The 20,766-nt window shown below is 40.1% G+C and overlaps 1 protein-coding gene across 3 annotated transcripts in view; it reads right to left on the bottom strand.

Annotated features, from left to right (window-relative positions):
* FCHSD2 (FCH and double SH3 domains 2) overlaps positions 1–19,743 on the bottom strand; it is a 347,367-nt gene extending 327,624 nt beyond the window's left edge. For 2 of the 3 annotated variants that reach the window (XM_056795012.1, XM_056795014.1), the window contains exons 1-2: positions 17,859–19,743; positions 15,719–15,816 (exon numbers count right to left, since the gene is read on the bottom strand). In XM_056795012.1, coding sequence (XP_056650990.1) covers positions 15,719–15,816; positions 17,859–17,879 — 119 coding nt within the window. In that variant the 5' untranslated portion in view covers positions 17,880–19,743. Of the gene's footprint in view, positions 1–15,718; positions 15,817–17,858 lie in introns of those variants that run through there. The other variant, XM_056795013.1, reaches the window with a different exon arrangement.
* Between the last annotated feature and the right edge of the window lie 1,023 nt (positions 19,744–20,766).

The following is a 20,766-nucleotide window of genomic DNA, read 5'->3' as shown; positions in this document are numbered from 1 at the left end:
GAAAGGAATTCAAACTGTCATCATTTGTTTTTGATAAAGCCATGCTGGCTCTTTGTAGTCACTGATTCCTTTCCTTTTTTAAATGATTTTTTTTTCATTATCAAGCATTTTCTTCCCTACTTCCTCTTTCCACTGGAAAAGAAAAAAAAAATTGTTCTATATGACAAATAAGTATAACCATACAAAACAAATTCTTATATTGGCCATATCTAATAATGTGTGTCATTTTGAATAATCGTCCGTCAATGTCCTGTCACAAGTTGGAGAGAATTCATCCTCAGGCTTCTCGAATCATGATTGATCATTTTATAGCTCAGAGTTAATTAAGTCTATGAAAATTGTTCCTTTTTTTATATTGCTCTCATAACATAAATTCTACTAGTACACCTCAATTTATTTTGCATCAGTTCATACAATGTTTCCCAGGTTTTTCTAAAACCATCTCTCTTCATTTTTACCTAACAAGAATATTCCATTACATTCCTATGCCATGATTTGTTCAGCCATTCCCCAATGGATGGATATACCTATACTTCATTTCCAGTTCTTTGTCACCATAAAAGACCAGCTCCTTTTGAAAATATTCACTAATCATCTCTTTAAAAATCAGTTCTGATATTTTCTTAGAAATCACTCACACTTGCAGACCAATAATTTGGAGATTTTCTCTTCCCCTTATTGAAATTTGGAACCACTTTTGTCCTCCAATTTGTAGTACCTTTTCTCATTTCCCACAGTTCCTCTAGTGTTATTGACAAAAGAGATCACATCTGCAAGGTTGTTTTGTTTTTTTTTTTAATTGCCCAAGGACATATTTCATCTGGGTGAGGTAACCTGTATTCATCAAGGAAAATTAGTTGCTCTCTTACTATCTCCTTATATACCATGGCTATCAACTTTCTGTTAGTCATTTTTGTTCTGTTATTTACAATGAAAAAGTTATTCTCATTGGCAAAGCAAAGCAAAACAAAAACTGGGATATCTCTGCCTTCTCTAAACTATCAATTATCATTATCCCAGTGACCCCAAGCAAGTCCTATCCTTTCTCTGATCCCTTTCCCCAATTTTGCGAAAAACAAGAAATAAAAACTTTTTTGGGGTTTTCATTAGTTTTTTACCTCCAATGTCAGCTCATCCTGGACTTACACACTCCTGTATAACTCTTTTTCCAGTCTAACTTGGTAGGATAATTCTCTATGCCTGTCACTGATCTCGTTAGACAAATTTCATAGTTATTCTTTATTGGAATTGATTGAATTCATATTTTCATTCTTTTTTTTTAAACCCTTACCTTCAATCTTGGAACCAATTTGGTTCCAAGGCAGAAGATTAGTAAGGGCTAGGCAATAGGAGTCAAATGACTTGCCCAGGGTCACATAGCTAAGAAGTGTCTGCGGCCATATTTGAACCCATGACCTCTAGGCCTGATTCTCAATCTACTGAGCCACCCAGCTGCCCTTGATAATTTCATTCTTGAATGTTTCTCATCTCTCCTAAGCTGATTCCCTCTAGCATTTTACTCCATAGAATTGTCTATCCCTTCACTTTACCCCTCTAAAATTGGTTTTTCCAAAGGCACCATAGATATATCTTCATTTCAGCAAGGTACAGCATAATCTTTTGTGTTATTTTTGCAGACTAGATGAAGAAAAGTAGACTAAATTAAAATAGATAAAAGAGAAGAAAATCAGAACTATAGTCACCTCTCAATTACTTACACTAATGTGTTATAATCTAAAAATAATAGCATTTTTAAAACCCATGCATATTTAATTTAGTAATACACAGGTTAGAATGGGTGCATCTGATATTGTGGGAAATTTACATTTCTAATAAAACATTGCAAATTACATTGAAATTACACTGCAAAAACTTAATTCAGGAAGAGCTAGGAATTCTCTGCTTCAGCCCGGCCCTCTGCTATCTCTACTGTTGAGGGAAATAAAAACACACTACCTTTCAGGCTAATTAAAAGTTCCAGTCTAAACACAATGATCCTCTTCCAAGCTAAATTTACTGGTTATTTGTCTTATGCTTAAAAGAAAGTACATGTGATTTATACTCCTTTCTTTTATCATGCCTCTCAGAACTTGAGTGACCTCAGACAAATTACTTCTCTCCGAGGCTCAGTTTCTTCATCTACAAAATTAAGAGGATTGGTCTAGATGTTCTCTGAGGTATAATGTTTTATAATTTTATTCTTCATATTGGTTCATATATCTGATTCCATCACCTGAATTTTTCAGATAATAATTTGCATCTCTTCAAATAAAATCACATTAATGTGAATTGCAACTGTAGTTGCTTCTAGGAAGTTAATTAAAAAAAAAACTAAATTGAAAACGTCTATACATTCAAGTATTTTAAGGACCAAGCAGTGGTAAAATAACAAAGATAATGGCTGAGCCACACTACCAGACCTTAAAAAAGAAGAGCCTCGACATTTGGGGAGGTCAATAAAGTCTACTCTTCTAGTTGTACTATACAATTCAAAAGGAGAAATGAAAGGAAAACAAGATTAAAATGCAACACTTTTCTTATAAATTGGTAGGCTTAAGTAGAAGATAAATCAAGAGAATAAACTTAGAACATTTTAAATTTAGCCATCCTTAAGGATGGTAAAAATTTCTTAAAATAATCTGCATTAAGGGAGAATCACACTGAATGACTTAATTGGAATGACCATGAACAAAAATCACAGAGTAAGGCCAGAAAGAGAGGTTCTGCACTGCTGGACAAAATGACATAGAATCTCACTTAAGTATAAAAGTATTTTTGTCAATAGGAGCTTATACCTGGATAGCCAGGCAGTAATCTACTTTCTTTGTTAAGACAAGTGGCATTATAGATAATGCTCCCCTACTTAAAACATCAAGTCATTTTTTTTTCTCTCTCTCTAGGTTCCAGTTTCTACTTCACTGGAAAATAAGGGAGCATGAAAGGGGGCAAGTGAAGTAAATACATTTAAATACTATATGATTTGAACAAGTTTTATATTAGCACCACGGGTACAAATCTCATTATAACACAAAATGCATTTAACATCTTTAACTTCTGACTTTCCAAATAATGATACAAGCATAGCAAAATAAACAGAAGGAAAGCAGTGGCCAATTAAACAACTAGGGATTAGGTAGTAAATAAAAAGATCGGCAAAAGACCCAGAATGCTCCCATACCTCTACAAGAAAAAACTGAAAATTTTTGTCAAAAGTACCTTGTTGGTGTACAATCTACAATCAGAATCCATTTTAAACACTAAAGATTGTAAATTCATTTTATGGAGAATGCTATTTTTAGGTCTTTTAAATAGATGCCTATTTTTTGTTGCCAAGAAAAGTGAGGGCATTTATGTGTTTGTGCATTCCTTTAATAAAGTGGAATGCATTATCCACTCCTTTGAGATGTGCAGCATAGCCAACAGGAAGCCCAATATGCTCACCTGCACTTTGATATTTATGAACCATAAATAAGAATTAACAAATAGATAATTCGCTTGACATTGTCTGTCTTTCAAGACCCCAAGTGTAAAAAGCATTTTATTTGTTATCCTTTAATTATATACTGGCACCAGAAATGAAGCATATCAAAAAGCTCCATCATGCATCTTGTAGAGTTCCCCCCATGGCCAAGCAATTCACATAAAACGACATACTGAGCCTTTTTCTTCTATTTCTCTATTAAAAAGATGCTGGCTCAAAGCATTCTAGAGGCTGGGGACTTAACTTGAATAAGCCTATGGGAATATGTAAAGACTACTCTCAAAATAATGTTTAAAGTACCAAGGAACTAAAAAGGCCAGTTAAGATTTGATTTTTTTCTTATTAAAACCAAAGGTTCTCTATTTTTTCCCAGTACATTTATAGAATTTCTTAAAATAATAAACATTTTAAAATTCTTTTCTTATTCTGATTTTTTTTAATTTTTCTCAATTATATATAAAAAAATTGTTTTGGCATTCCTTTTTTTAAATGCTGAGTTCCAAATTTTGTTTCTTTCTTCCCTACCTGCCTTGAGAAGGGAAGCAATTTGACATAGATTATACATTATTATGTGAAATCATGTAAAACATATTTTCATATTAGCCATATTGCAAAAGAATATACAGACCCAAACCCCCAGAAAAAAAAAGTTTAAAAAGTATGCTTTGACAAAAATTAGGTTTAGATCAATATCTCATACCCTATACCAATATAAGTTCAAACTGAGTATATGATTTAAACATAGAGTGATATTATAAGTAAATTAGGTGAATATAGAATAGTAGACTGTCAGATCTGTAGGGAAGGAAAGAATTTAAGACCAAGCAAGGAATAGAGAATATTACAAGATGTAAAATGAATAATTTTGATTATATTACATTAAAAAGGTTTTGTACAAAAACAAAACCAATACAACCAAAATTAGAAGGGAAGCAACAAACTGGGAAAAAATTTGTAAAACAAAAATCTTTGACATATGATGGAGTCTGATTCATACCAAAACATAAACATATTTCATTTTATTATTTTTATATATTTATTTCTATACTATATTTCTATAACTTACTATATTTCTACATTTCACTTTATTTTTTTGTTTTTTTTTTTCACAAAAGGATTATAGAAAAATGTGTTATGTGATTTCACATGTACTATATCAGATTACTTACCATCTCAGCAAGGAGGGAGGGAAGGAAAGAATTTGGGACTCAAAATTTTTTTTAAATGTTGAAAATTGGTTTTACATATAATTAGGGAAAAAATAAAATGTTATTTAAAAATAACTAAATTAATTAAATTATTATAATAAATAAATTAAAAGATGAAATGGGTGTTAAAGTCTGAAGAAAAAAGACAACCTCAGATGAAAACACAGACTTAGTAGATATGTGACTGCTATCTTCAAGTATCTGTAAAACTGTCATATGGGAAAGGAATTGCTTACATTTCCTGTGGTCCCGAGTCTAAGGGCCATCGGTAGAGGAAAACTTGGACCCAACATTAGAAAAAGCTTTCAAATGAGAGTTGTCCAAAAGGAAAAGAGGCTGCCTCGGAGTGCTCCCTAGAACAGGAGTGCTTGGGAGGAGTTTGGATAATCACTGATCAAGGATGCTGTCAAGGGGAATCCTGCTCAAAGGTAGGCTGGCCCAGATGACCTAAAATTCACTTTCAAGTCTGAGATTCTAGTCTATAACATTGAGCATGAAGCCTGAAATATTTCTCCCAGTCCTAATTAATCATGGGACTCAGAAAGCTGAAGACTTGGATGATGGATCCACTTCCACTCAGTCCTTCTCTCATCAGGATGACTGACAAGTTTGCTGAAATGTTGGTTCTCACACCTTCTAGCTTGCATTCCCTGTGAGTAGCGTGTTTAGAAATAAGACTGCTTTCTTAGATACAATATTCCACAGTACTGACATGTGACTAAAAATGCTCCATTCTCAAGTCTACAAATAAATTCGTGAAGTCAGGCAATTTTGTGCTGAAGGAAGGATAACTGCCTCTGTCTTCCAAGAAAGTTTTTAGGGGGAAAAAAAGATTCTGGATATGTTCCTGTCAAAATCTTCAATGGGAACAGGCTGACTAGACACCTGCATTTTTACGACATTAAGGAAGTGCCATTTGATTTCAAAGGACACAATTCTTAGCATCTTGAAGAAAGTAAGAAATCTGACTAGGGTAAGACGCATGTTATAGTAGAGATTTCTAGAATTGAAGCTAACAGACTGAGGTTCAAATCTCAGCTCTGGTACTCATTATCAGTAAAATCCTGGGCAAGTCACCTTAATGTCTGTAGGCTTATTTTATTTCATCTGCAAAATGAAGGGGCTATACTAGATCAGAAGTGTCAAATACCTAGTAGTTCAGACCAGATTAAAATGTGAGTAATTGGGAAATATCAAACAAAATAAATTACAATAAAATAGATAACATTACATTTTCAAAATAAGTCAATACATTGCCCACAGGTATCCTTTTGTACCAATCAGTGGTCCACGCATTTCTGGCTCCCGTTTTTACATGAGCTCCACAATCTCTCAAGCTGTCAATCTATGATTCAATGAAATACTGCAGTTCTACTCTTTTCTTCCTGACTGGTAATATTTTATCCAAAGCAACCACTAACATCTCAAATTTGTGTTACTTTTGGCCACAGTATAAAAGCAGAATAGAAAGATATTTTTATTTCTTCACTGTACACAAAGAGAAGTACTAAGAACATCTTTTATCAGTTGAATTCTAAGTCTCATTCTGCCCTTGAAATGCCCTTGCCATGATACCTCAGTCAGGTTCCCTGGTGTTCATATATTCCAACTTATTTTAGCCTTAGTCCCTCTACTTATCTCCTATACTCTATTCAAACTGCCTCCATCATCTCCTACCAATTCTGCCTTTAGGCACCCTCCAAAGCAGTGCTTTTTCCCTGGAATGGTTCTCCTTTTCAGCCTAACAAGCCATTTTTCTCCCATCTCATTTTTTCAATAAAGCCTTTTTGCATGGTTATCCTTTACCCTCTTTGGGAAAGAAATGGAATTGCTACAGGTTCTCTCCTTAATGAGCAAAGCAAAGCAGAAAGAGCACAAGACATAAGCCAGGAGAGGTAAGTTTGAATCTCAGCTCCTATATTAAATAACTGTGTTCAAGGGCAATTCCATTTACCCTCTCTGAGTCTTGGTGTCTCCATCAGTAAAATAATGATAGTAATATAATTCTTTGGCATTTGAGTCATTTCCCTATAGAATCAATGCTGCAAATAACTAAAGAATCTAACCACTATTTTTTTAAATTAACTTTTACCTTGGGGCAGCTAGGTGGCTCAGTAGATAGAGAGCCAGGCCTAGAGATGGGAGGTCCTGGATTAAAATCTGACCTCTGACACTTCCTAGCTATGTGACCCTGGGGAAGTCACTTAACCCTAACTGTATAGCCCTCGGTACTCTTCTGCCTTGAAACTGATACTAAAATATTGATTCTAAGCCAGAAGGCAAGGGTTTAAAAACAAACACTTAAAAACAACAACAAAAAAACCTCTTAGCTTCCCCTCTAGTCACTATTTTTAATGCCATAGATTGTATTTTCTCAAAGAAATAAAGCTGCAACTCTGACGACTCTCTGCCCTGAAGCTACTGCTGACTTCAGGAAGAAAATATGGAATTATCAACTCTCAGATGAAGATGGAAGTTCTATAAAGCATCTTTAACATAGAGTGATCCAGTCTCTGACTGAATATCTCTATCGAAAAGACCTTGTTTGACATTTGTCAGAATGGTGCATTAGGAAAATTGCTAGGCAGCTAGTTGGTAGAGAGGATAGAGTTCTGGGCCTGGAATCAAGAAGACTTTGAGTTCAAATCCAGCTAAATTATTAGCTGTGTGCCCCTGAACAAGTTGCATAATCTCTGTTTACCACAACATGTCCAAATGTAAAATGAGAATAACAGCACCTACCTCCTAGTGTGGTTGGGAGGATCAAATCACACATCTGTAGAGCACTTAGCAAAGTGCCTAGCACATAGTAGGTACTATATAAATATTTATTCCTTTCCCTCTGGTTCCCATTTGAGCAACATTATAAGGAAGAGACTGGCATTAGGATAGACTAAGAGGGAAGGAAACACATTCGGTATTGAGTGCAGCTAAGAGTTGATGAGGGTCTAAACTAAAGTAGAATAAAAAAAGACTGTTAAAATGGTTACAATGAAATTGCACATGCACACAGTTTTGGCAAATCTCAATTTTCATATCTGACAAGTAAGATATATTCAGCCCATCCCATTCTTTCCTTAAACAGTTCAAGTCCAAACATTAACAAAGATTTAATATCTTTAGGAGCAAGAATAGCATATTAAACAATAGTCTAATTATAGATAAGACATGATTATTTTGTTGCACCTCATAAACATATTTATAGTAGGGATCTTCCTTAGTTAAGACCTGTTTACCAAAAAAAACTCATATGGGGAGTGGCTGAGTGGCTCAGTAGATTGAGAGTCAGGCCTAGAGACGGGAGGTCCTGGGTTCAAATTTGACCTCAGACACTTCCCAGCGGTGTGCCCCAGGGCAAGTCACTTAACCCCCATTGCCTAGCCCTTACCACTCTTCTGCCTTGGAGCAGTATTGATACATAGTATTGATTCTAAGACAGAAGGTAAGGGTTTAAAAAAATTTTTTTAAACTTATATAATTACTAAATCTATAAGTTTGAATAGTACCGAGCCTAGGGCAGTTCTCAACTGGCAGATCTATTGCTTGTTCATTTGCTTATTAAACAGTCTGGAGAATACTCAAAACATTTCCCCGTGGAAATAATGTTATAAACAGGAGTTGCATCTCAGGCCAGGCCACAAAAGCCTTAAGGTTTTGAAGGCCTGCCCATTTCCACGTGGCCATGTTTCAGGGTTCTTGAAAGGGCAAGAAGGGAATGAAATAACAAGTGAAAATCTGTCTCCCAGAGCTCTTGTCTCCTCATGACCTTCTCCCCACTACAACTGTGGCCAGGCTGAGAAGGAAAGGCAGCTGTATCACAGCCTAGCTCCCTTCCCTCCTCTCAGAGAGTACTTACTGCTCTCCATGCCAGTCAAATTCATATTTACTGCCAATATAAGATGCATCCAGCATAGGTTGGGCTAAATCATATCTTAAGTCCCTTCCATCCTCTTCTGGGCTATACATGCTGAACATTCACAAATCTGGTTTGGTTTAAGTGGGTATCTGTATGTAACAGCTTAGAGCAATGTTTCCCAATGAAATCCTGCTTTTACAGTCAATGGGAAAATAGATTATATCCAAATATTTCAACTGTATTTTCTCCCTAAAAAGTAAGGAATTATGGGCACATCACATGAAACAATTTTTGAGCAAATGTGTTTAATTTCCTCTCTTTTGTTCTGAAAAGTTCCATATCCAACTTCCCAAATGAGATTATATGGATTCTGTCAGGACACTTCAAATCAGAAAGAGTTCAAGGGTCAAATGAATTTGGAAAGAAATAAGCTAGAATATGAACTATACTCATGAGAAATGTGACTTTAATTTTTTAATTTTATTTAAAAACCTTACCTTCTCAAATCTGGCCTCAGACACTTCCCAGCTGTGTGACCCTGGGCAAGTCACTTAACCCCCATTGCCTAGCCCTTACCACTCTTCTGCCTTGGAGCCAATATTGGCTAGATTAGAACCCAGGACCTCCCATCTCTAGATCTGGCTCTCAATCCATTGAACTACCCAGCTGCTCTCTAAATGTGACTTTATTAAAAGCAAAAAATGTCATTTAATAGCATTTAACATAAGCCTATTCTGTCTTCTGAATTCTCAGGATTGTGAAGTGACAATATCATGGTGTTAGCAAATGCCCTTGCCCCTACTGCACTAGGATATTTTTTTTGGGGGGGGGGAGGAGGTGCAGGACACATAATGACTGCAATTTCATAATTTTCAGTCTTGCAAAGAAAATAAAATGTAATGGCAGAAAAAAGTAACTAGAGAAAAAAGAAAAAATATTATATGGAGCAATGGATATGGTAACATTTTTCATAATGCTAGAAATAACATTTTTCTTGTGAATTGAATTTACTGCAGAGCTTACAAAACAGAAAACATGTGGAGGACAACTGTACACAGATGTGCAAAGGAGATCTGAAGGAAGGTTCAAATAAAGCATTGCTGAATCGCCTCAACGAGTGCTATGCCCATAATAATCTAAAAACAAGTACAAACCAAGATGCAGAAGGGTTAGTCCTGAACTCAGTCATGACAGGGAATGTCAATTAAAGCATGCAGAAGTAGAACCAAAGATAAAAGGTGCTCCTATGCTTAGTCCCCAAAGTAAGAATGAACTGATGATAAATCCATCTCAGTCATTCCCTAACTGATAAATAGTTAAATGTAATGAAGAAGCCGTCCATGAAATAAATGCAAGCTATCAACAATGACGTGAAAAAATGTACCACATATCACTAGTAATGCATAATGCAAACTAAAGCAACTCTGGGGTTCCACTTCATACCCATTATATTGGCAAAGATAACAAAAAAAGGAAAAATGACAACTGTTGGAGGGGATATAGGGAGAGAGGAATTGTGCTGCATTCTGGAAGACTTATAAAGTGCTCAAGCCATTTAGAAAAGCAATTTGGAACTCTACTCAAAAGTCATTAAACTGCATAACCTTTGACCTACGGATACCATGTTACTATGCATTTCACAAGAGAAATCAAGAAAGGAAAGGGCCCATCCATACAAAAATATTGATAGCGGCACTTATTGTAGAAATGTACTTGAAACAAAGTGGCTGTTCATCAGCCAGGGAATGGCTGAAGAAATTATAATAATATGAATTTAATGAAATAAATTAATAATTAAATAATCATTAAAAACTGTACTACAACAAATAAAAAGAAGGATAGAGTTAGAGGAACGTGGGAAGAATTGTATGAACTGATATGAAATGAAGTGACCACAGCCAAGAGAACAATTTATACAAGGACTAAAATATTATAGAATTCAGACATGTGGTAATCAATCAAAGACTCCCAAAAGATGGCTGATGAGTTATGCTTTCCACCTTTTGGCATAATGGCAATAGCCTAGAAGTACAGTAGGTTGAAATACTCTTTCAGATGTGGTCAATCTGTTAATAATACCTAACTATTACAAGCAAGTTTTCTTTGGGGAAGATGCAATAACAAGGAGTAGTATGGAAAATAATAATACTGAGGCCAAAAGAAAAAAAGAAAATAGCAACAAGGAAATATTTTTTAAATAAACAAAAAAAAGGCAGAAGTTCAAAAGATGTCACAGATAAGTAGGGCAGTGTTGAAGCTACCATGTTAAATTTAATTTGTACATCAAAAAATGAAGCTATGCATAACACAGATACAGTTCCAGACAGTTCTTTTTCTGTTCTTTTTCACATATGAAAAATTCAAGCTTATTGATATTTAATAATGCATAATAAAAAACTTTTTCAAAAGTCCATCTTAAAAGGACAATATAACTAATGCTAAGTCAGGCCTCCTAAAAGATATTAACAAAATGGTCATCCTACTTCCATAATTCAAAATGAAGTCCTGAAAACATCATGAGAAAACATCCTGTTATCCTAAATCTGCCCATAGGCTTTCAAAGGTTAAAGGCAATAAGATATTGTGAAAAGAGCAATAAGGTAGGAATTAGGGAATTTGAGTAGAATCTGGCTCTGTCCCTTACTAGCTAAAAGCCTCTGGGGAAGTCATATTCTAAGATTTAAAAGCTGCAAAGGACTCTTAAAGGTCATCCAGTCCTCTTCACTTGACAGAGGGAAAACAAGGCCAAGCTGGCTCAAGGTCAAAAATGTAGGAAAGAGAGTGAAATTCAGGTCTACTAAACTATCCTGCCTGCCTCTCTGGAAGGCTTTAGGAGCCAACCCTTTAAAATGTAATCCTTGCCTTGCCTATATCACACAGGGACACTCCACAGATCAAATGAGGCAATATTAGATAGGAAAATGCTAAACAAAGTTATTGTCATCAATTCTTTCTTAAAGTACTCATTCATTCAACACTTACTGAGCAGCAGTGGTATGTAAAATCCAATGCCTAACATTGAGAAGATGAAGAGTTTGGATAAGACAGTCTTTTCCAGAGATTCTAGACTAGTAGGAAAATACAACAGAAATTTAACTATAAAAAACAACACTATATCAATATATCAGAGACGTGCTCACAAAGGAAAGGCAGAGAAGGTCATTACTAACTGCTAGAAGATCAAATAAGGTTCCAGGAAAGAGCCAGCATTTGAGTTGATCTTTCAAGGGTGGATAAACAGGTCAAGAGGGGAGAGAAAGGAATTCAGGCATAAGGAGCAAAGGGAGCAAAGGCAGGAAGGCCAGAGTGAATATGTACAGGGAGCAGACAGGAGTCAAGTTCAGCTGGAACACCGAGTGAATGGAGAGAGTAACATGACATTACATTTGGAAAGGTTGGGCAGTTCCAGAGCGCGGGAAGCCTCGAATGCTCTAGGAAGCCATTGAAGATTTTGGGGGAGAAGGGTTGCATGACCAGGTCTATGTCTAGGTCTCATTAGTCTGGCAATGATATGAAGAACAGACTCTGGTGGGGCAAGAACCAAGTTCAATTTATTCAGGAATTGATGATTCAGCTAAGATAGCATATTTATCAAATTACGATTGATATAAAAGTTAGGGAGACTAGCCAATACAAGGGAGAGAAGAATCAGGATCCAAAAAGGTCTCAACAGACTAAAGTCCCACACTTGTTTAAAAAAAAAAATCAACCACATAAAAGTAGGAGATGGCAGAGACCCAGAGAAGAAAAAGCTTACATACAAAAGACCTGGGAGTTTGGTCTAATTAGCAACTTGATGAGTGGGTATGAGATAACCTCCAAAAAAAGTTCTTATTTAAGGCTATGTTAATAGAAGACAATTAGCCAGATATGGTTTTCCCTCCCACCCCCAATTCCTTTAATTGGAATAATATAAAAATTCAGTACTTTGAGGGCCTGGGTTAAAATCTGGCCTCAGACACTTTCTAGCATATGTGACCCTGGGCAAGTCATTTAACTCCAATTGCCTAGCTCTTACCACTCTTCGGTCATGGAACTAATATTGAGTATCAATTCTAAGACAGATGGTTAATGTCCCTCGTTCTTCATTTTATACTCTAATGCTGATTTGACATGTGACATTCTCTAGGCCTCAGTTTTCTCATCTGTAAAATGAGAGGATGGAGTTGGATGAGATCTAAAGATTCCTTTCAATTCAGACATCCTATATTCTAAGGTTCCTTCTGGTTCTGACATTCCAAGTCTCTTACAGTCACTTAAAAATTTCTAGTCATGAAGGGACTTCCTTCAAAAGTCTTGATATGTGTCCTATATTTCTTTGTAAGGGCCAATGTGCACTGCTTCTCCCCAAGCCTGCTCAGGACCATGCAGAAACATTCAATGACAAAGAGAAGACTGCATATGCATTTTAAGATAAGGAGGCATGGGATGCAGTTGACCTGGGTCTAATTCTGATTCTGCCACTTAACTACCTGTGTGATTTTGGGGAAATCGTTTAACATTCTGGGGGCCTCTATTTCCCCATTTGTAAAATGAAGGGCTGGACTAAATAGCCTCTAAAGTTCTTGCTAGCTCTACATGAAGATCCAACAATAGCTACTGTTGTCTGTGTGTTGGGTTGGACTGAATAGTCAATAAACATCTCCTGATTGCAACATGTCTATAGCCCAGTGCAAAAATGGGCCTTGTCATTTGAATGAGAGTAGAGACTGTTTTACTTCTCCATCTGTATCCCCAGCACTTATCGCAACGCTATTAAGTGCTTAATAAATGCTTTATACAGTCACTCATTCTTCAATATATCAACCATGGGAAACAAAGAGCACATGAGGTCAACAATCCATAGGTTGAATGAACACTCAATCACTCAAAAGTTTCCTGCTCAAACAAGGGATAGAGGCAATTATTAAAAAGTGATCGTTTTCATGATATGAAATTGAAAACCTTTGGTAGTAACAAGATGAACACAACCAGAATCAGTGAGAAGTAGAGAAGAAAAATCTTAGTATCAAAAACTTCTGACATGAATCTGATATCCAAAATATATAGACAACAGAAATATATGACCAAAAGATATTACCTAATAGAAAGTGGTCAAAGGATATCAACAATCACTTCTCTTTAGAGCACTAGGCCTGGAGCCAGAAAGACTCATCTTTCTGAGTTTAAATCTATCCTTAGACATTTATTAGCTGTGTGATCCCAGGCAAGCCACTTCATTCTACTGACCTCAGTTTCCTCATCTGTAAAATGAGCTGGAGAAGGGAATGTCAACCACTCTAGTATCTATGCCAAGAAAACCTCAAATGAGGTCTGGATATAACTGAAACAATTGCATAACAAACACAGGATTTAAACAAAGAACATGAGATCTGGAGTCAGGGAAAGGTCCAATATTTATTAGCCAGGTGACCACGATGGACATGACACTAACATCTTTGAGCCTCAGTTCCCTCAACTACAAACTACAATACAACTGTAAACCAGGCTCCATTATCCAAAACCATAATACTCTGCCCTGCTGTGAGCTAGACTGACAAAACTGGGGAAAACAGAAACTCATAGGGAGTTTACTATGCCTATGAAACCACAGATAGAGCTTTAAAAAAAAAAAAAGCTTGAAGCACTGTACTAGGGAGCTGAGAAGGTAAAAATGAAAAATGATAATATCTGCCTTCAAGAAGCTTGCATTCTAGAACTCCAACAACAGGGAAATGGGTTCGAGTCAAGAACACATGTGATAACCAGTGGAATCATGCGTCGGCTATGGGAGAGGGAAAGGCGGGGGGGGGGGGGGGGGGGGGGGGGGGAGGAAAAGAAAACGATCTTTGTTTCCAGTGAATAATGTATGAAAACGACCAAATAAAATAATATTAAAATTAAAAAAAAAAATAAAAAACAACTTCTAAAAAAAATAAAAAAAAAAGAAGCTTGCATTCTAGTGGGAGAACTGAAAGTTATACACAGATAACAATCAAAAGGTAGAATGAAATTAAATGGTTAAATAAGGAGCATGAGATATTCAAGAAAAGACATCCAAATTGTAACTGGGAGACCAGGGGACATTGTATGGAGGGGGTGATACCAGGTTGAACCTTGAAAAAATAAAAGGATTTCACAAGGATACCAGGAATTCATTGAAGGTAAGAGGTATGGCTTCTACAAATGCACAGAAATAGGAGACAGTGGAACAAAACTGGGGAAATGTTCCTGCATGAAGGGGAGTACATCAAGAAAAATCTTGTGAAATAAGACTAGAAAGATAGGCTGAAGACAAGAAGAGAATGTCCCTGAATATCAGGCTTAGAGATTTGAATTTTATCTTACAAGCAGTAGGGAGACACTGAAGGTGTCTATATCACAGGACTAGTGCAAGGATCAAATGAGATAATGTACTTTGTAAATGTTAAGGAGCTATATAAATGTCAGCTATTTTTATTTAATCCCTCGATATGAAATTATTTGTTATTTTCTATACTAATACACAACAATTACCTTTGTCTATCATCAGTTAAGACTTCTAATAAAGTTTCTAATATAATTACAGATAATAAAGACCCTCTTTTAGTATAGCCACCTATCCTTCAATAACTAAAGTTATTCCACAGTATTGCAAGGTAACCATTCATTAACTGCAAAGAATCTTCAACAAAAAAATACATATAACATTTTTAATTTCCCTTCTGAATTAAGCAAGGATCTAAAGTCAGATTTTTTTGGGTCAAGTTCCAGTCAATTTTTAACAACATTTACTTTCGGTTGATCCCAAAGACATTTATTAGCCTTCCCTGGAAGTGCCCACTTTGATGTGCAGTGGTTTTGAGAATTCAACAGTTTAATAGGATTAAAGACAACAGAGTAACTGTCTTTAAATATCTATTTCAGGCATTCAGCTAAGAAACTATTTAAAATTAGAATCACTGTTATGATGCTTGACATTCGTTTGATTTCTTCACAACTGCATTTATACACTGTAGCCATCCCCCACTGAAGAGAAGAAAAGGGTTGTATTGTGCTTGCTCAGTTATAATTTCCAGCTGTGTCAAAGCTCCAGCAGCCCAAAAGCAGGAAATCCAAGAGGAAATTCCATCATCAGTTCCTGGGGTTTTGTAACCCAAATGTTCTTCCAAAAGGGAGATATAGAATTTTTAAAGGTGTTTGCTGTGATCTTACCTCATATCTTCAAGTAAATCACATTCTGCCTGATGTTTGGCCTGAAGTTTTGTCATCTGTTCAACCTGAATATTTTTCAGTTCCTGTGTAACTTTCACCTAAAATATAACAGAAATTGATATAGATAAGAAAGACTATAATATGAACAAAACAAAAAATACTAAGTTAAATCTATTATATACCTGTATACAAGTTCACTAATTGCCTCTCTTAGCACCTTGAGAAAACAAAATGTTTTATAAACAAACTAGCAAAACAGACCAAATCACTGGTGAGACAACCAAACTCATTTTAGAGAAGTCACAGTGGGCAAGTTGGATCATCACTGGATGCACCAGCTACTCATGCTGTCTCATTATCATCTAAAATAATTTCTTTTCTTTTTCTTTCAACCTAAGGGAACATATCCATGCACAAAAATCAACAACAGGGTGGGGAATAAGAAGGGAAGCTGTCCTCCACATATATAACATCTAATAAACCCTAGTTACACAATCATGAAATGTGCATCGATTAAATAAATTATTCCATAATGGCTGCAGGAACAAAATGCCTGAGGATGATACACTCATCTCAATGACAGCCCATACAATAAGAACTACTCACTCACAAAAGACACACCAACTCAGAATGGAAGGTTCACCATTTAACCATGACAGTAAAGTAGTAGCTTTAGCCGTTTACTTCCAACGATGGGGGGGGGGGGGGGGGGTAAGAGGGGAATCATCAGAATGTCTAGAATGTCTCCTTGCACTGTCTTCTTGAAACCCATGTTATTGGGATGAAGATCTGTCTAGCACTGTGAGAGCTATTACCTAGGTACACTGGGGGGTTGTGTGTGTATGTGTGTGACATCCCCAGCAGACAAGGACATAATGTGCTGGAGAAACCCATATTAAAAAAATTTTTTTAATTAAAAAAAGAATGAACACACTAATGAATTTGACATTAAGCAAATATTTAGCTTTGGAAAATTAAAAGATTCATTCTAAAAGGCTGAAAGAGGCTAGGGTGAGGGTTAAAGAATAGCTGTTTGTGATGGGAGAAAAGGTAGTGGTCACAAATCTGACACCCCTTCTTCACTTCCTATCCTGGGCACTCCTATGGCTTCATTCATCCGGCCCCAAACTTGAAACAGAACCACAATGTCCCACCTCCCATCTTAGTGGTAGTGGGGAACTCAGGCTGAAGCGCCTTGCCCAAAAGACCAGGTGCAGGAATCTAGAAAAATGGACCCTTATAGAAAAGGATTCCAGGATTTACTTATTTTCCGAATAGAAAGGGGACCTTAGAGGTCACCTAGTCCAAATCCCTCATTTTACAGATGAGGAAACTGAGGGCCAGAAAGGGGGAGGGACTTTACGAAGATTTCACTGCTAGTGAGGAAATGTCAAGGGTGAGATTCAGCCCTTTTCACATCAGACTCAGCTCTTTTTACTCAACCACGCTTGCTCACTTGGGAAAGCCCGGTAACCCTTCATTGCGGGAATGGGAAGAGAGGTGGGGGGAGAAGGTGAGGAGACGAAGGGGTGTGACCATTTCAACTTCTCCTCTCTGGCTCCCAGAGGAAAACGAGGCCCAGTCAAGCGGTGGAGAACACAACCAAATCCTGCAAAATGGGGGGCGGCGGGAGCGGAGGGCGAAGCCTCGGTGCAGACTAAACAATAATACACACATTCGCACAGAGCTCTGCAGAACTGCAGAGGCTTGCTCGCCTCCCAAGCTCGCTCTTTCTCAGTGCAACCCCGAGAATACACTTTGCAACGGGAATGCACTCTCCCGGCGCGCACAACATAGACCCACATTAATACAACTCCTTCTGCAAACAGCGGGTGAGGGCGAAAGGGAGGTGGGCCTCGGGAGAGCAGCTGGGCCAGGAGAGAACCCCACAAGCGTCCCCCTTCACCCCCCAGTACACGGCCCCGCATCCCGGGCTGCGGAGGCCAGGGAAGCTGTGAGTCCCCAGCTGCGGCGGGAGGAGCAGAGTCTGCCCGGAGCTGGGAGAAGCCGACGGCAGGAGTAGCAGTCTTTCTCCTTCGCGGCTCTCAGCAGCTGCAGCGCCCGCCGCCCCCACCGCCACGGTCCCCAGCGTGCTCTCGCCCCACGCCCGCCCTAGCCGCAGCCCCGCCGGCTCGCTCACCTTCCTCGGCGGCGGCTGCATGATGCTGGAGGGACATGAATCCTCCCGCGGCGGCGGCGGTGGCGGCGGCAGCAGCAGAAGGCGGAGACGGGGGAAACGGAAAGAGGGGAGGGGGTCGGGCCAGATCCTGCCCCTGGGTGTGTGGGTATGCAAGCTTTCCCGAAGAGACCCAGGGGAGGGCTAGCTGGGCCCGGTGCGAGTGTATCTCCGAGTGTGTGTCTGTCTGTGTGCAAGCTTTCCCTGGCGGCCGCAGGAGGAGGAGACCCGGGGGAGGGCTGGGCTGGACCCCAGGCTGTGCGTGTGTGCGCGCGTGTGTGTGCCAGAGAGCGAGCTCCCGAGGAGGCGGGGACCCTGCGCGAGGCGGGGGGCTGGGGCCGGACTCAGCGAGCAACTGGGAGGAGCGGGGGGCTGGCTCTCCCCCGTAGCGGAGGAAAGAGGAACCCCGGGAGAGGAGAGGGGGGTGGTGGTCTGTGTGGCCAAAGCGAGGCGGGAATTTCGGGGGGGGAATGGGGGGAGGGAGAGACGAGACCCCAGGAAGTGGAAGCGAAGGCTGGGGCTTAGGCCCTGCCTGAGGGAGTGTGTGCTGGGCTTGAAGAGGGGGAGGCTTTGGGTAGGATCTGAGGGGAGGAGGAATCTGGAGAAAGTGGGCGAGGGGGAAATGTCTGCAGGCTTCCTCCCTCCTTCCGGGAAAGAACAGGAAAGGGTTAGTCCTCTCAGGCCAGGGGAGGAGCGGGTCTGATCTCCTCAGGTCAAAAAAAGAAAAGGAATTTATTCCCTAGGATGAGGAAGGGTCAGAGCGATCTAGTAGTGGGAACACTGGATTTCGGGTCTTAAGTGGTCCTGAATTCGAATCCTATTTCTTTCTGTATGATCTTGTTCAAATGACTTGACTTCTCTGTGTCTTCCTTCTCTGCAAAATGAGAGTTTGCGCCTCTGAGGTTCCTTCCAGCACTAAATCTATGAGCCTGTGAACTCTTTAGGATACTTTGTTATCTTTCCGTCTCAGGTTAGAGGAGGAAGAACAGGTCTAATACTCCGTGGTGAAAGAAAGAAAAGAGGGACTGGTCAGGTTCCCCCAGATTGGAGAAGGAAAAAGGGGTGGTCTAGTTCTCTTAGGTCAGGAGAGGAAGAGGCAAGTCTAGTACCCTCAGGACAGAGAAGGAGAAAAGACCGGTCTGCTCCCCAGTGGTGAGAGAGGAGATGCAGGTTTGGTCTTTCCAGATCGCGACCGGTCTTGTCCTCTTAAGTCAGAGAATGAGAGAAGACTGGTCCTCTCAAGTCAAAGGGAGAGAAGGGGCAGGGCTAGTCCTCTCAGGTTAGAGGAGGAAAAAGAGATGGAGCAGATTTAGGCCTTTGGCTCAAAATAGCAGAAAGGGTAACGCTGATCCCGTCCCGTCCTCCCTTTCCTCCCCCCTTCCGAATGTCACAGAAGATGAAGGCCTAGTTCTCTGGGGTCAGAAGAGAAGGGGCAGGTCTAGTCCCCTCTGGTAAGAGGAGGAAGATGAGGGGAAGGTCTGGTCCTCTTGAATCAAGGAAGAAGGGGACAGTTCTGGTCCTCTTCTGTCGGAGGAGGCAAATCTGCTCCCCTCGACGTCCGAGAAGGGAGGGGGTCACAGGTGGGGGGGACCAGGTCCGGTCCACTCCAGCAGAGGAGAAGGGGGCAGGTCCCATGGGGCCGGACCTGGGGCGGAGCCTCTGGGAGGGCAGCGGCCTCGGCAGGGAATCTTGGAGAGAAGAGGGGGTCTTCTCGCCCCCCTCTGGGGCCCAGCCAAGGGGTGGAGCCGGTAGACCCACTGCCCCGGACGGCGCCCACACTCCTCCTCTTCCCGGCGCCGCTCCGCCCCTCCGGGCCGACAGGGGGAGGTGGTGCCGCGGCGTCGGCCTCGTCCCTCCCTCCGCAGTTGCCGCCTTTCTGCACCCCTTCGGTCCTCTCAGAGGCGGGACCTCCGCGACCATAGAGCAAGTGCCCAGACTTCCCCTCTTGTACAGCCCGGGCTTAGGAAGTAGCGGCAGGTAGCGGGGGAAGGTATGTGCGAACAGGACTAAGAAGAAGAATGGGACAGTGGACGGACGGCAGACCTCCTCTCCCCCCCCCCCCCCCCGAGAGCTCGCCTGTGGAACATTCCGAACACTCCCCTTGGCCTCCCTAAAGCACAAGGGACGTTTTCCATGCGCTTTCCCGCCAGTTCGAGGCGCGCGCAGGCCCCGGGAGATTTCCAGTTCTATCTCTCCTCCCCCACCCCTAACACGCCTCTACGCCGGTGGGAGGGAAAGCTATGCTAATACACGTACGCATTGTAAGTCCCGCCCCTGCCACTTCACTCCTCTCCCTCCTCTCTCCGGCCTGGTACCTCTGCGCCTGTGCGGGGCTGGAGTTCGGACTTTGCTAGTACAGCCTGAGCACCAGTAATACCTACAAGGCTGTTGGTCTGGCCAAGCTTGCTTGCATGGTCGTCTCTGGGTTTGCAGTGTTACCCCCACCTTTTTCTTATACATTTCTATTATCTCACCCCAATTTTGTTTTTTCCATGGCCTCTGTGGTCCTGAACCCCATAAGGCATGCTTTCCGGGGACAGAGAGGAGGGGGAATCTAGCTCTGCAGTTACTAAAATGGGGCAGTTCTCCACGGGACGTCATTCTGATTTGTTACCAATAATTTCCCAGAACCCCTTTTGCTTTTAAATTGTGGCCCATTTAGTGTTCTGCCTCCGGGATCAAATACTACCTAGCTTTATGCTACAGTATCATAGGTTTATCACACATTTCTCCCCTTACCATGATCCTCTCCCATCTCTGTGTCTTTACACTGGCTCAGCCTTATACTTGGAATTCTTGCCTTGCTCCTTGTCTCTACTGACATATGCGGCTTATAATATTTGGTTTCCTTCTAACTTTAGCTCAAACATCA

The sequence above is a fragment of the Monodelphis domestica genome, chromosome 4, assembly GCF_027887165.1.
Source record: "Monodelphis domestica isolate mMonDom1 chromosome 4, mMonDom1.pri, whole genome shotgun sequence".
Taxonomy (NCBI): Eukaryota; Metazoa; Chordata; class Mammalia; order Didelphimorphia; family Didelphidae; genus Monodelphis; species Monodelphis domestica.
This window is presented reverse-complemented; position numbering and strand designations above follow the sequence as displayed.